We start from the raw sequence: 16891 nt of genomic DNA, 5'->3' as shown, positions 1-16891 counted from the left end.
AATCTCAGCTGAATTGCTGCTAAGAAGCCTAAAAGCTTAACCAGACTCTAGTTCCTGGTTCTTACGCCTTACATACCTTTCTGCTTCCTGCCATAACTTCCTGGGATTAAAGGCATGTGGCACCATGCCTGGCTGTTTCCACTGTGGCTTTGAATTCACAGAGATCCGCATGGATCTCTGCCTCTCAAGTGATAGGATTAAAGGCGTGTGTGCCACCATTTTCTGGCCTCTACATCTAGTGGCTGTTCTGTTCTCTGACCCCAGCTAAGTTTATTAGGGTACACAATATTTTGGGGAACACAGTATCACCACATTCCACTGTCCTAGCTTTTCTTTCTAAACCTCATAATGGAGACAAACTATTCTTGCACTCACATCCTTCATTTCCTGTCACCTCAAAATATCCCAGGTAACCCCACAAAATAGCCCCTCTAGATCATACTTCGATCTGTTTCTTCACTCCTGTATTTCTGAATGTTTCTAGAATAAGAGCACAAATCTCCATAGAGTTGTGCCACTAAAAGCACCTGAGTTCCAATCTCCATTTCAATCTTTTTTGTTGGAACAAGGCCCTCCCCTGCAACATTCTCCACAATTCCTTAGAGCGTCCGCACTCTCCCCAAACTCTCAATCCCCGCTTGCCTGACACAGAGCTGTGACTTCTACAATTATACCCTGACATGTAGTACTTCACACGTGATCCACCTTGACTTCACATTCTTTTCCTGTTATTTACCTCCTTTCTCTGAATGTGCCATATTTCCTTCCTTCAGAGGAGAAGCTCAAATATATTTCCCACTGTGTGGTACCATAGCTTCTTATCATCTAATTCCTTTAGTTACTTCTCTTCTTGAAAAAATACTCTATGTCAGTCTTTATCATGAACAAGAAACCTATTCAGATCTGTTTCTCAAAATCCTCCCTAAACCAAGTTTCCCTCTAGTTTCTACCCATTCTTCATATAATTCACATTGAAATTTCAAAAATAATTTATACTTATTTTACTGTCTCACATATCTCTCATTTACTCATCAGTTATACATATTTCATTTCTATCACTTTATTGAAATTATGTTGAGCAAAGTTATCAGTTTATTTTAAATGCTTATCTAATATCTCTACTCGTCCACATTATTTTCTTTAGGTATTTATTTATTTATTTATGGTTTTTTTTTTCGAGACAGGGTCTCTCTGTGTAGTTTTGGAGCCTGTCCTGGATCTCGTTCTGTAGACCAGGCTGGCCTCAAACTCAGAGATGCGCCTGGCTCTGCCTCCTGAGTGCTGGGATTAAAGGCGTGCGCCACCACCCTGCTATTTTCTTTAGGTTTTAAGTTCCAGCAAAGCTTAACAGTTTAATTCATACTAGCTACAGTATCCTCCCCCATGCAACTTTTAAAATAATTTATTTCCATTTTATGTGCATTATTGTTTTGCTTGCATGTATGTCTGTGTGAGGGTGTCAGATCGCCTGGAACTGGACTTACAGTTGTGAGCTGCCATGTGGGTGCTAGAGATTGAACCCAGGTCCTCTGGAAGAGCAGCCAGTGCTCTTACCCCCTGAGCCATCTCTCCAGCCCCCTGTCCATGAAGTTTTTACCTGGAATCTCCTTCTACATCATCCCTATCCTATCCCAGAGACGCACACACAGTGACTCAGGCTGCCATTTCTAAGAAGTCTCCTGTAACTTCTCTTTTCCAAACTCTGTTTGGGTCAGGTAACTCTCACCTATGTTCCCATAATTATTTTATAAATGTATGAAAGACTAGAACTGTGGTGATACTTTATTTGTGCTCTAACAAATAACACTTATCTGGGGATCAGAGGACAGAGCCAGCCACTAGATAGACAAAGAGGCCAGAAAATGGTGACACCCACACCTTTATTCCTATCACTCTGGAGGCAGAGATTCATCTGCATCTCTATGAGTTCAAGGCTACACTGGAAACAGAGCCAGGTGTGGTAGCACACAGCTTTAATCCCTGCAGCACTTAAGATCTCATGTCTTACTTGGGATGACAGGAAGCAGAAAGGTATATAAGGCGTGAGGAGACAGGAACTACACGTTTTTTAGCAGCAACTCAACTGAGACCCTGGGGTTGAGGACTCAGAGGCTTTCAAGCCTGAGGATTCGTAGAAACAGGACTGGCTGAGGAATTGGCGCAGTGAGGCTGGCTGTAGCTCCTTCTGCTTCTCTGACTCTGACCTTTCAGCGTTCACCCCAGTATATGGTTCTGAATTTTTTTTTTTTTTTTTTTTTTTATCAATAAGACCTTTTAAGATTCGTGTTACAGGGTACGTTCGTCAGCTCACTCCTTTCTGCCTGCTGACGCGGAGGAAGCATCGCTGAAGGGTCTCCCTGCCGTCATGTCTGAGTCCGAGTTTCCCAAGCAGCTGGAACAGCTGCAGAAGCTCTTCATTGGAGGGCTGAGGCCCGAAACGACCGACCAGAGCCTGAGGAGCCATTTTGAGCAATGGGGAGCACTCACGGACTGCGTGGTCATTAAAGATCCAAACACCAAGCGATCCAGGGGCTTTGGGTTCGTCACATACGCCACCGTGGAGGAGGTGGATGCCGCTATGAACACAAGACCACACAAGGTGGACGGAAGAGTTGTGGAACCTGAGAGCCGTGTTGAGAGAAGAATTTCAGAGACTGGGTGCCCACTTAACTGTGAAAAAGATCTTCGTTGGCGGTATTAAAGAAGACACTGAAGAACATCACCTGCGAGATTATTTTGAGCAGTATGGAAAGATTGCAGTGATTGAGATCATGACTGACAGAGGCAGTGGAAAAAAGGGGGTTTGCTTTTGTCACTTTTGACGACCAAGACTCTGTGGACAAGGTGGTTATTCAGAAATACCATACTGTGAATGGCCACAACTGTGAAGTCACAAGAGCCCTGTCAAAGCAGGAGATGGCTATTGCTTCATCCAACCAAAGAGGTCAAAGTGGTTCCGGAAACTTTGGTGGTGGTCATAGAGGCGGTTTTGGTGGCAATGACAATTTTGGTCAAGAGGGAAACTTCAGTGGTCATAGTGGCTTCGGTGGCAGCTGTGGTAGTGGTGGATATGGTGGCAGTGGGTATGGCTATAATGGATTTGGTAATGATGGAAGTAATTTTGGAGGTAGTGGAAGCTACAATGATTTTGGCTTTTACAACAATCAGTATTCAAACTTTGGACCAATGAAAGGAGGAAACTTTGGAGGCAGAAGTCCTGGCCTGTATGGAGGTGGTGGCCAGGACTTTGCTAAGCCACCAAACCAAGGTGGCTGTGGTGGTTCCAGCAGCAGCAGCAGCAGCAGCTATGACCATGGCAGGAGGTTCTAATTACAGCCAGGAAACAAAGCTTAGCAGGAGAGAAGAGCCAGAGAATAGGCAAAAAACCTCCAGGACTGTATTTGTGACTCATTGTAAAACAGGTTATTTTAGTTTCTGTTCTGTGGAAAGTGTAAAGCATTCCAACAAAGGGTTTTACCGTAGACCTTTTTTCACCCACACTCTTGATTGCTAAATATAAATAGTCTGGTGATGACGTTGAATAAATGTCTTTTTTTTTTTCTTTTTAAATGTGCTGTGTAAAGTTAGTCTGCTCTGAAGCCATCTTGGTCAACTTCCCCAACAGTGCGAAGTTAGAATTCGCTCAGGGTGGTGCCCAGTTCCATGTGGGATTTATTTATAATTGCTTGGGTGGAGAAGTCATTGTCTTCAAAATCCTTGGTGTAGTTAAACTGCCAGTTACTGTTGTGACTTTAATGAGCTTTACCATTAAAAGGATCCAAGCAAAGTCACAGTTTGGTTACAATAAAATGGTTGTGGGCACACCCTATGCAACATCAAAATTGAACGATGGTGTCAGATAAAATAACAGACGGGAATGAAGCTTGTGGATCATCCATTATCTTGTGTAATCAATAAACAATTTAACTCTCGAAGAAAAAAGATTCGTGTTATATAGAACTATACTTACTGTATTTAGTTCTTCAAACTTTTCCCGTTTCAATGAGACTTTTCTTGGCCCCTTGCCCATCCTTTACTTATAATCTTCAGGAGAGATGTTGTGGTTGATACATTGTGCACCCCAATAAATTTATCTGGGGGTCAGAGAACAGAACAGCAGCTAGATAGACATAGAGGCCAGAAAATGGTGGCACACACACCTTTAATCCTAGCATTCCAAAGGCAGAGATCCATTTGGATCTCTGAGTTCAAAGCCACAGTGGAAAGGCCAGGCATGGTTGACACACGCCTTTAATCCCAGGAAATGAAGCAGAAAGGTATACTAGGCATGAGGACCAGGAACTAGAGCTGGTTAAGCTTTCAGGTTTCTTAGCAGCAGTTCAGCTGAGATCCATTCTGGATGGATGAGGACTGAGAGGCTTCCAGTCTGAGGAAACAGGATCAGCTGAGGAATTGGCGAGGCGAGGTGGCTGTGGCTTGTTCTGCTTCTCTGATCTTCCAGGTATTCACCCCACTACCTGGCTCCTGGTTTGTTTTTATTAATAAGACCTTCTAACAATTCGTGCTACATCTGGTGCACAATGTTCGTGGTACGAATTCGAGAAAAAGCTGCTTGCCTGTGGCCCAGCTCAGACCCGAGCTACCCTCAGCCGGTTGTGGTGGTGCACACTGGTAGGATTTGAAGGAGGGAGAGGCAGGAAGATCCCAACTTTGAGGCCAGCCTGGGAGGCTTGCTACGGAGAAGCTGTGGCCAGGGCAGAGCCACAAAAGGTGTCGGGGGGGACCATGAAGGGAGTGGCTGTTGCTCCGAGTTGCTGGCTCCTTCTCATCTAGTTGGTGACTGCGGTGATGCTGCTACCTGGGATGAAGGGTTTACTACTGCTTGTTCAGAGAAGAATTGACAGGGCCATCGCGTTACAAGAAAACATCGGCAAAGGTCAGTTTGGAAATGTTTGGCAAGACAAATGGTGGGGAGAAACTGCTGTCAAGATAAAGATACTTGCTTCTAGGGGAGAACGTTTGTGGTTCCCAGAGGCAGACATTTATTAGACTGTGATTGCTCCAAACCACAGAGGAGGCAAAAAAAAAAAAAAAAAAAAAAAAAAAAAAAAATCTGCAGGGAACCATGACCACACCTAACAGCAACTTTAAAATCTTCAAAAGGAAGACAGGACCCTACAAAGATGATTTCACATGGACTATGGTAAAGCCATTAAGCCGATTAACACCACAGAAAGATCGACTTTGGACTACAAACTGCTCAGGACAATTTTGAGCTGACTAGCTGAGATGATCCAGATTCAAAGACAAATCGAGCAAGGACTTGAGACAAGCCCTACATTTTCCCATTATGCAGATACTGGACAAATGATACAGCTACATCTCCCAGAACGTGACAATTAACCAAAAATTTTCTTTTCAGGATTCCCTAAAGATGTCTTCACCCCCAGAAAGCAGGAAGTAATTTTAAGAAAATGACGCCCACATTCCCAAGAGGTGGGGTGGGTATTTTTTGGTCGTTCATTCAATGGCTTATGGATAATTGTTATTGTTTACGATGGTTGGTTACAAGTTAATTGTTAATGGTCAAAAAAAAAAAAGCTAAACAAAGGAGACTAGATACAGGGTTCTTGGTTTTTTTTTTTTTTTTTTTTTTTTTTCCGAGACAGCGTTTCTCTGTGTAGTTTTTCGCCTTTCCTGAAACTCACTATGTAGACTAGGCTGGCCTTGAACTCACAGAGATCCACCTGGCTCTGCCTCCTGAGTGCTGGGATTAAAGGCTTGCAACCGCCACCCGCCTGGCTACCCTTTTCTATATCTTCTTTTTTTTTTTTCTTTAAAAAAAAAAAAAACAAAACAAGAACTCTGGATCTCTGTGAGTTCAAAGCCACAGTGGAAACAGCCAGGCATGGTGCCACACGCCTTTAATCCCAGGAAGTGATGGCAAGAAGCAGAAAGGTATGTAAGGCCTGAAAACCAGGAACTAGAGCTGGTTAAGCTTTCAGGCTTCTTAGCAGCAGTTCAGCTGAGATCCATTCTGGATGAGGACTGAGAGGCTTCCAGTCTGAGGAAACAGGATCAGCTGAGGAACTGGCAAGGTGAGGTGGCTGTGGTTTGTTCTGCTTCTCTGATCTTCCAGCATTCATCCCAATACCTAGTACCGGGTTTATTTTATTAATAAGACCTTCTAACAATTCGTGCTACAAGATGTATTTATATGCATTGCAAGTGGGGAATGAGGGACTGAGTATGTTCACCTGAACCCTGTTCTCCCCAGAGAGTTCCAGGCAGGTCTACACATCCAGATGAACACCACTAACTTGGAGAGACTATCAGAAAGCCTCTTGCTCCATGTCTTTCCTCCCTTACCCGTGAAGTCCCAGGGTAGCTACAGTCACATAATCTAGTTCCTCTTTCTCTCTTGAAACCTGCCTGTCTGGGGCTCATTCCACCTTCTCTATCCAGATGTCTCCCACCAAGGTCAAGGACCTCCCTGTGGACAAATCCAACAGGATCCTCAGTTTTTATTTAGTTTTGTGCCCAGACAAAACCCCTTGGCCACGCTTACCTTCTCTCTCAAGGTTCTACATCGTCTGTCAACAAAGCAGTCAGCTTTACCCACAGTCTGACCACTTTTCACTATCTGTCCTGCTCCCACTCCAGGTCAAACAACATTTCTGTCCTCATTACTGTAATCTCCCAGCTAATTTCCATGTCTTCCCTAATGTTCTCCTCAGTCTACGCACAATACAGCAGCTACAGAATCCTGAGAAGTCAGCTGGACCATGCCATTCCTTTCCTTAGAACCTTCCAATTTCTCATTTTATTCAAAAAGACAAAAGTAAAATTAAGACTTTAAAATTACCTGTGACGTTCTACATGTTCTGAGCCATGTAATCTCTGTGACCATGTTCCTTTTAATTATTTGCTCACACCACTCCAACCAGCTCCTCTTGCTTCTGAGAATTACCCCTGATGCTGCCATAGCTCACACCCTCCCTCCCTTCAGTCTCTCGTCTCATAGAAGCCTCCCCCCAGCAACCTCCCCTAGCACCGCAACCCCAACACTTTCAGCACTAGACATGCTTCTGGCTTGGTCCTCCTTTGTAGACGACTACACACTTAGATAACTGTGTGTTTGTTATTTACCACAGTTACTGTTTGCCTCCTCAGTAAGCACTCTGTGACAGCAGACATTTTTGTGTGTTCTACTCACTGCCATAAATAGATACAGTATTAGTTCCTTGGCTGAGACTAGACATAATACAGTTCACCTATTGAACAAAACAGATGATAAATGAGTCCAGTATTTTTATCTCTATTTGTCTGATTCCTGGGTCATTCTTCAAACTCAGAAGGAAATATTACTTACTGAAGAAATGACTTATTGTCCCCCATAGACACCACAAAATTCCTATGCACGTATCACTAGACTGTGCTTTCCAGGGGGTAGACATCGGGTCTCTACGTTCAGTGCTGAGCAACGCTTGACACCCAGTGCTCAGTGATAGACAATAAATGAAAGAACCAAATACAAATTCACTGCAAACATGTATCTTGCTCTTACACAACAAAACTAACTTCTCTTACCTACATCAACACTAGGCCATGTAATAATAGAATCTGTATTAATTTAACCCAATCAATTATATTTTCTATACCTATAATTCTAGTGTTCGGGAAATACTGAGAGGTAGAAGATATGAACACCGAATACTACATTATATTGTACAAAATAGTGTGTGTATTAGTATGCATGTACATGTTTACATATGCAATTGGAGGCCAGAAATCAACACTAGGAGTCTTCTTCCATTATTTTCCACTTCATTTTTTGAGACATGATCTCTCTTAACTAATGACTGGCAGGCAGGCATGCCCCTCCACCTCTTCGGCACTGGAATTATGGGGGATTGCATGCTGTCATGCATAGTTTTCCACAGGATTATAGGGGACTGCATGCTGTCATGCATAGTTTTCCACAAGATTATGGGGGATTGCATGCTGTCATGCATAGTTTTCCACAAGATTATGGGGGATTGCATGCTGTCATGCATAGTTTTCCACGGGATTATGGGGGATTGCATGCTGTCATGCATAGTTTTCCAAGGGATTATGGGGGGCTGCATGTTGCCATGCATAGTTTTCCACAGGATTATGGGGGATTGCATGCTGCCCTGCACAGTTTTCCTCTTGGGTAGCAGAGACACGAGCTCAAGTTTCACGAGTTGCTTCATGCTTGCACAAGCAGCACTTGACCAGTTAGGCCATTTCCCCATCTTTATATCTAACTAGGCCATTTAACAGATAAATTTATCTAATGAATATATTTGAATACTTTATTAATTATATATAAAATAAATGTGTTTGCAATAAATTTTAAAGTACTTTTTTTCCTCATAGAAATCAAAGTAAGATTTTCTAACCATGACTTAGAACTCTTTTTTTTTTTTTTTGCGCTTGTTTGTTTTTTGTTTTTGGGACAGGGTGTCTCTGTGTAGCTTTGAAGCCTGTCCTGGATCTCGCTCTGTAGACCAGGCTGGCCTTGAACTCACAGAGATCCGCCTGGCTCTGCCTCCTGAGTGCTGGGATTAAAGGCGTGCGCCACTGCTGCCGGCTGATGTAGAACTCTGAAAAGCACTCATCATCCAGTGTTGGCATTCCATGGCTCTACCACAACAGGATGACAACGCTCTTCACCTCCGCTTAGAAGCTAAGGGTTACAGTACACTTGCCTGGGCTTCTAATAGTTACAATACACTTGCCTGGGCTTCTAATAGTTACAATACACTTGCCTGGGCTTCTAATGGTTACAGTATACTTGCCTGGGCTTCTCGGAGTCTGGCCGTGGTGCTCTGCTGGAGAGCTTGCTGTTCTTGATGCTGCTGTTTGGATTTTTCTAATTGATGTTGCAATTCAGTAGAATTTGTTACCTTTTCCTTCAACTTAAAAAATGTAGACTGTTAGTTGAGAACTTAAGACACAATGTGATCATGCATAAGTATCTGGTATTCAGTTCTCAAATTGAAAAAAAGTAAATTCAAAGCATATGGGGACTAGCAGTTTCTTATTACTTATAGAATCTGAATTTCATGACTAAGAAGTCATCCTCTACCCATTAAATCTCATCCTAAATAGAAAAATCTTTCTCCAGACTGGCATTAGTTCATCATCATCGTAGTTTTGTATCCCACTATGATAAAGCAATTGATATACAATTTATGTGTAACAGTAATCTAAACCACAATATCTGCATTTCTTTTACTTTTTAGTAGTTTTATTTACAGCATATGAGGAAGGAATCCAATCTGCTACCACATTTAAGACATTACCTCTAAAAGAAAACCTACAGCTGAATTAACAGATTTTAACCAGAGTATTTGTTCAATTCAATCATAACATTTCTTTTAACCACATAAGGTGTCATTTGAGCACCTGACTTTGAGCAACTCTGATTTCTCCAGTCAATGGGATGGCTTGGAGGCATTTCTCCGGGGTGGCAGTCAATGGGATGGCTTGGAGCCATCTCTTCTGTGGCACCAGGACTTGAACTCAGGGCCTGATACATGCTAGGCAAGTTGAATCACTGAGCTATATTATATGCCCTATATGATTTATCATTAAAACTGAAATCTTCAAGTACATATAAACTCAATGTTTACATGCTGCTCATGATCCACACCAGCTGTGTGTTAATCTCATTAGGAAGTAGCTCTTCCTGGGTATGAAGAGTCCAGCAGCCTCGGGTAGAATCAAACCAAGAAGGCTTCCTGCTGAAAGCTAAAATGTACTCTGTGCATTTCCAGTGAGAATGTTGAGGAATAGAATAACAATAAAATGTAGTAAATTTAAAATGTGGCGAATAAGCAGGATATTCTAACTGGGGAGAAATACATGCGTCAATGTTAAATAAGAACAATTAGAACTACAATTCTGACCCAAAGCTGAAGTGCTGCCATCAGCTCCTTTTCAGACGCTGGCTCACCTGCTCTTCCAGCCGGGAGAGCTGGAGCTGGAGCTCAGCCACTTGCTGCTCTTTGTCCATCAGCTTTTCACTGGACAGCTGCCTCTGCTCCTTCAGCCTGCCCTGAGCTTCCCCCAGCTGCCGCTCCGTCTCCAGGAGTTTGCTATGTAACTTCAAGACAGAAAGGGAGGATGCACGTGGGTATAAGTACTAAACTGTATTTGTCACCAGTTAAACACACCTTTCATTTTATATCCCTTCATACCTTATACTACAGAATAACTTAAACTACAACTGAATTTTCATCATGTAAATTATAATGAGTCATATAAGATTATGAGTAAGCATTGCATATTTTGTACCTATTTTATTTTCCCTTAAAAAAAAAAAAAAACAACAAAACATGGGGTTGGGGATTTAGCTCAGTGGCAGAGCGCTTGCCTAGTGGGTGCTTGCCTAGCAAGCGCAAGGCCCTGGGTTCGATCCTCAGTTAAAAAAAAAAAAACACACACAGGAGACTTGGGTTGGGTCTGCAGTTTAATAACACTGGTTGCTCTCCCAGAGGGGTCAGGTTCAGTCCCCAGCAGCTCAGAACCATCTGTCACTCCCGTTCTATGGGATTTGACACCCTCTGCTGGACTCTGCAGGTACCAGGCATGCGTGTGCCGGCAAAACACCCACACACAAATAATAATAAATTAAAAAAAAAATAGGGGATCAAGGTGAGGAGTTTAAAATAATGAGACTTAAAAATTAAGACACTCGCCGGGCGGTGGTGGCGCACGCCTTTAATCCCAGCACTCGGGAGGCAGAGCCAGGCGGATCTCTGTGAGTTCGAGGCCAGCCTGGTCTCCAAAGCGAGTTCCAGGAAAGGCGCAAAGCTACACAGAGAAACCCTGTCTCGAAAAACCAAAAAAAAAAAAAAAAAAAACATTAAAAAAAAAAAATTAAGACACTCAAGGCACACACAGACAGTCTTTTGAACCTCCCACCATGACTTTTCCAAGTTTTCCAGAGTTAAGAACTACCACGTTTGACTTCAAACTTATTATATTTTTAAATTATTATTTATTATTTAGAGTTTTATTTCCTTTGTATGGGTGTTTTGCTTGCATGTACATCTATGCACCATATGTGTGCCTGGTGCCCAGGACACCAGAAAAGGGTGTTGGATCTCCTGGAACTGGTGTTACAGTGGTTGTGAGCTGTCAAGTGGGTGCTGGGAATCCAACCAAGGTCCTCAGGAAGAGCAGCCAGTGCTCAGACAGAGCAGCCTGGTCTCAAGCACCCCAAGAATTTTTAATTACAGAATAGTGAACAATTTGAATTAACTGTAACAGATAAAGCCTACTACATACCCCATACTGGGCACCACTCTAAGCAATTTTTGTTAATAAAAGTTTCACAAGGGTGTTATATGTGAATGGTATCGCCTCCCCCACACGTCCCGCCCTCCATAAGGAAAATTTTTAAAAAAAGGAATGGGTTCTAACGCTACAGGTTGTAAAAGCCAGATGTTAAGGTGGCCACTTTTCTAACAGAAATGACTCCTATCCCTATCGGCCTGAGGAGCTGTGGCGGCCGCAGCGCTCACCTGACTGACTTCCCCCTGCAGCTGCAGCCCATGCTGCTCCTTCTCCTCACGCTGCTGCTGCAGCTGCTTACACTCGGCCTTAAGGTGCTGGTGCCTGCTCTCCGCTTCCCGCAGCTCTTCTCGGAGCTTCTGAGCAGCCTCTCCCTTCTCATGGAGCTCGGCCTGCACCCTCTGCAGGGAGCCTTCGGAGGCAACCAGCCTGGCCTGAAGCTGCTGGCAGTCCAGGTCCCTCTGATGCAGGGCTGCCTGTGTGTTCTTCCTGCTCACCGACTCTTCACCGTGCTTCTCCTCTAGGTGCGTGTAGTCCAGTTCCTTCTTCAGCAACTTCTCAGTCAAGTTCTGGAATACCAATGTAAACATTTACATTAATACTTTTTAACTGTTCCCGTTTCTCAAACCAGCTTTGTAGCAGTCAATAAAACAGTGTAAAACTGAAAATACTTCAGAAAAGATTTATGACATACTGACATAATTTTATTACTGGTCATCATGACTAAAATGTACGGATACAAAACAAAAATTACCAGGAAAATATTGCCATTACCTGAGAATATATACTGTATTCTTTGGGGACTAGGGGCAATACATGTTTATGTTCCTACTTAAGTGAAAAAGTTAAAACTACTTTTCATCCAGTAAACATTATTCTGAATACTGGGGTGCGCTGACGCTCTGACCTGGGCGAGGCAGCTCCCGGGCAGTGACGGCCTCAGTGTCTCCTGCCTCACTAGTGTCTGATCGACGGCTGCACTTTTTTCTTCCCTTCTGATAACGAGCATTTAGTTTAGTTACAAGCTAAAATGCGCTCAAATTTCTTTCTGGGAATAAAAAGTAATGATCTAAAGATGGTATTTATTGGCCTCATATTTTATTTTACTCAAACTAGCAAAATAAACATAAAAATAACACCATCAATCACAGATCTGGATCAAGCAACCTGAACTCAAAGGCTGATCTCAGATGTTGCTACAGGTGACATGGAATATTTTAAAGTGAAAAACAAACAAAAATGTTAACTTCCCTAAGAAAAGTGCACACGCCGAGAAGACACCCCAGACACGACCTGATCTGTCTGTCACCTGACACTGGGACATTCACTTACGCACTGTGTAACAAGGGACATTTACTAACACACTGTGTAACAAGGGACATTTACTAACACACTGTGCAACAAGGGACATTTACTAACACACTGTGCAACAAGGGACATTCACTTACGCACTGTGTAACAAGGGAAATTTACTAACACACTGTGCAACAAGGGACGGTGTGGAAGAGAGGACAACCAGACCCTCCACATCGTAAAGAAGCTATAGTATAGACAAGACAGCACGTGTAAAGTAGCCTTCCTAAAACAGCTAAGATAATTCACAGAGAGGTTTGAAAGGACTAGGGATGTCATCAGTAGCAGCCAAACGCCTTTTTAGCATGCAGAAAGCCGAGTTTGATTGCCAAGGGAAGGGAAGGAAGAAAAGAGGGATATAAAGGGCTAGCAGGAGGGGAAAAGAAAATAGAATAATTTTTGATTTTACAATTTTTAAGAATTTAATCTATGAGCGCTGTAGTTACATCACTTGTTTCCATCCTACTCCTCTCAAGTCCTCCAAGAACTTCCCCACTCCCTTTCAAATCCATGACCTCTTCTTCATGACTGTCACACACACACACATACACACACACACACCGAGTACATTTCCTGTCGCTTGCATGCCCATGTGTTTGGTGCTGGCCCCTTGACTCTGGAAAAGACTGAGTCCCTCTCCCAGCAGCTATTACTTGGTTGCAGCTCCTCTATCTGCAGTGGGGTCTCGTGAGACTTCCCCATCCACGACGGCTGTCAGCTGGTCATTCATTATGCAGGTCACTGTGATAATCAGAGGACACTCACTACCTTGCAGCAGATGCCCTGGTCCACAGGCTCTTACATCTTTCTGCCGTCTCTTCCACAATGTCCCCTGAGCCTTAGGTACAGGGGTTATGTTGTAAATGTATCAACTGGGGATTGCCAAATACTGATTTTTAAAAGTGAGCTAAATCACATAAAGCTAAAAGTAGGAAAACAACAGTCTGAGGTAGTTTTCAGAAACTGAAGAGTAATTTAGGAAGTGTACGAGTATGTTAAAGGTCCCGAGGAAGGAAGCAAGAACAGGTTGGCTAACAGCAAACCTGGAAGCCTCGGTGGGGAGCAGGGGAAAGCTTAGGTACCAGCACACAGGGAAGGCTCTTGACCGCCCACCTGAGACACAGTAAGTTAAGATGATTTATCAGGGACACATCACAAAAAGCAGCCCCAGAACAGCAAGTGTATCTAAGAAGAGGGAAAATGAGAGCTGTGCTAGACAGTTCTCTGTCAACTTGACATAAGCTAAAGTCATCTCGCAGGACGGAACCTCAATTCAGAAAATGTCTCTAACGTTGGGCTGTAGGAACACCTGTAGGGCATTTTTTTAAATAACTGATCAACAGGGGAGGGCCCATTGTGGTACCATCCTTCAGCTGGTGGTCCTGGGCTCTATAAGACAGCAGGCTGAGCAAGCCATGGTGAACAAGCCAGTAAGCAGCACTCCTCCGTGGCCTCTGCATCCGCTCCTGTCTCCAGGTTCCTGCCCTGCTTGAGTTCCTGTCCTGACTTCCTCCAGTGATGAACAGCAATGCTGAAGTGTGAGCCTAATAAGCCCTTTCCTCCCCAACTTGGTTTTTGGTCCTGGTGTTTCATCACAGCAACAACTAAGATGAGGGTGAACATCACTCAGAAAGGGGAAACGGGAGTCTGCAGCTGTCAGTTAACAGGCAGATGTTTCAACCAAGCAACAAAAACATTCATTCCAGGGGCAGACAAAAGCGTGGAGGAGGAAGGACACTTTGCATCAGCAGTGTATCAGGACAATCTTTTTATTACACACATCTTATTAACTAGTAACTCAAATAGTCTCTATATAACGGCACATTTAGAACTCACATTTAGAAAAATAACATTTCAGATTCATACACTAAATTAAATCTGCATATTGATTTATAATCATTTTTAAAGACTGTAAGTTACTGAAATTCCTAATATAACCATGTTCACAGATGCTGAGCTGCTGAGTGACATGTAAGTTTTAAATGTGGTATAAAATTAAGGCTATTTTTAAGTCAATGTTCTTTCCCATGGGCTTACTTATAAAGTGACTGAGTAATCCACCCCTTCTACACATGTTCTGGACATCTTGACTCTCTAAAGAGTCAAAAGTACAGGGCAAGCAGTGACTATTTAACATTCACTTGTCCTATATGAATCAAACTCTACCAAGCTGGTGTGGCAGCACAAACCTATAATCCCAGCACTCAACTTCTAATACTGTTTAAAAACAGTGGAAGCAACCCTTTAAAGAAAACAGCGATGTCTTTCAACTCTCCATATCTATCCTTACAACAAATTTTGAGATAGATATCATTCCTATTTACAGATGAGAAATCTGGGGTCGAAAGAACCTAATGCAATTTAACCTAGGGACAGAGTCATTATTATGATTCTAAATCAAATTATTTTCTTAAAATACATAATTTAGACAGTAAATCAATTCATTATTCCTAAAATCTGTCCTACTCCAGTTTAAGTTATGAGGTGCGTATGAAGCCTGGCTAATGATCATTTGTGTAATAAAAGCCTCCCTGTCCTCCCTTTTAATTTTCTCATCAATTGTTTCCATAGTTTCTTAAAAATAACAATTTCCCTATAACATGTTTCATTTGTTATCCAACTGATATTTGCCCATGTAAAAGGAATGAATGAAAAAGAGTGACATTTTTAATTGTTTATAGATAACTGACATCTTACATTTTATGAACTGCATGTTCTCTTACATGGTTCCATACCTTTTTACATCAACATTTGAAATTGAGGTTCTATTAATTCCTTTACCATTACAAAATCCTCCTTAGTATGTAAGGACTCAGTTAAAAGTTATGTGTTCTATACAGGTCTTTTCTGATTTAGTAGACTGTAAGTTAGGAAAACTTTGACCATGGCCTTGATCCAACACTGTTATTCCAACATTTGCTAAAACAAACAATTAAATCAAAATTCACTGAGGTACTTACTAAAAGCTCGTGAAACCCTTATCACCTTCTTAGTTGGTTTACTATCCATGTTTATTCTAAGAAACACGTAGTACCATCTCCAGCAGAAGAGACTGGTCAATAAGCGGCAAAGCTGGGCTATAAACATGGCTTTGTCTGCTATACTGTCCTGCTCTCGGTATTAGTTCCAAGATGTTTCAGACATGACAGAAATCTGTGGACACTCAAATCTATATATAAAATCGTGCAGTATTTACATAGCCCATGCATAGTCTCCCATACACTTTAAATCATGTCTTGATCGTTTAAACAATGTAAATGTGTCATAAAGAACTGTTATATTGGGGCTGTAGACACGGCTCAGCAGTTAAGAGCATTTGCGGTTCTCATAGAGGACCCAGTGTTTGGACATTAGCATCAACATGGCAACTCAGAGCCATCTGTAACTCCAGTTCCAGAGGATCAAACACCTTCCTGTGGCTTTCAAGAGCACCAGGTACACATGTGATACACTGGTATATACATACAGACATATATTCACACACAGAAAAAAATAAAAAATTCGATGCACAGCTGCCTGAATCTGCGGCTCTGAATCTGCAGACACGGTGAGTCAACTGTGTTACACAGCAGGACGGTAACACACAGCAGTATTTTGGGCATCTGCCTTATCTGGCCCTCACTTTGACCTATGTACAGCTTAAGGCTGAGACTGCTCAAAGGGAAAGCAGTACATACAGATAAGATGACAGATAAGACCCTCCAAAATAACTCTGTCTCTTTCAACCTCCTGTTATATAAGTAGCCTTAAATAAACAATGTGATCTTGTTCAGAATTTATATGAAAATAATTAATCTGAGGTGCAGAATTATGTTTAAATACAATTTTATTCAAACATAACAAGGCAATTTCTTCCAGTTGTCACTTTGATTTTAATATTTTAAGACTAATAATTAATAAACACAAGATTGAAACTGAAAATTTAAACAGCAAAAAATAGTACTTTCCATCTAGTATACATTTTACCTATCTACACTGATGAGGCCAATGGTCCATAAAAGCAGCATAAGTTATTGTACATAACATCCATCAAAAGGTAATATACAAGTCACACTAGGTGGCACAGGCCTGCAGTCCTGGCTACTCAGAAGGCTGAGGCAGGAGGATATTAATTTCAGCATGAGCACCTAGCAAGACCCTGTCTCAAGGAGATAAAAGAGGAAGGCCTGCGACACAGCTCAGCAGAGCACGCTTGCAGATGCACAAGGCCTTAGCTGTAATCTCTAGAACCTCCGAACAGATTAGCTGT

General features: G+C 42.3%; 1 protein-coding gene and 1 pseudogene across 1 annotated transcript in view; one reads left to right on the top strand and one right to left on the bottom strand.

Moving 5' to 3' along the window:
* Window positions 1-16891, bottom strand: part of Eea1 (early endosome antigen 1) — a 117099-nt gene that overhangs the window by 35038 nt on the left and 65170 nt on the right. The window contains exons 11-13 of the mRNA XM_052753183.1: window positions 11520-11858; window positions 9947-10096; window positions 8787-8906 (exon numbers count right to left, since the gene is read on the bottom strand). Coding sequence (XP_052609143.1) covers window positions 8787-8906; window positions 9947-10096; window positions 11520-11858 — 609 coding nt within the window. The remainder of the gene's footprint in view (window positions 1-8786; window positions 8907-9946; window positions 10097-11519; window positions 11859-16891) is intronic.
* On the top strand, window positions 2282-5042 carry LOC128119712 (heterogeneous nuclear ribonucleoprotein A1-like; annotated as a pseudogene).

The sequence above is a fragment of the Peromyscus californicus genome, unplaced genomic scaffold, assembly GCF_007827085.1.
Source record: "Peromyscus californicus insignis strain IS unplaced genomic scaffold, ASM782708v3 Scaffold_24__1_contigs__length_46423439, whole genome shotgun sequence".
Classification (NCBI taxonomy): Eukaryota; Metazoa; Chordata; class Mammalia; order Rodentia; family Cricetidae; genus Peromyscus; species Peromyscus californicus.
This window is presented reverse-complemented; position numbering and strand designations above follow the sequence as displayed.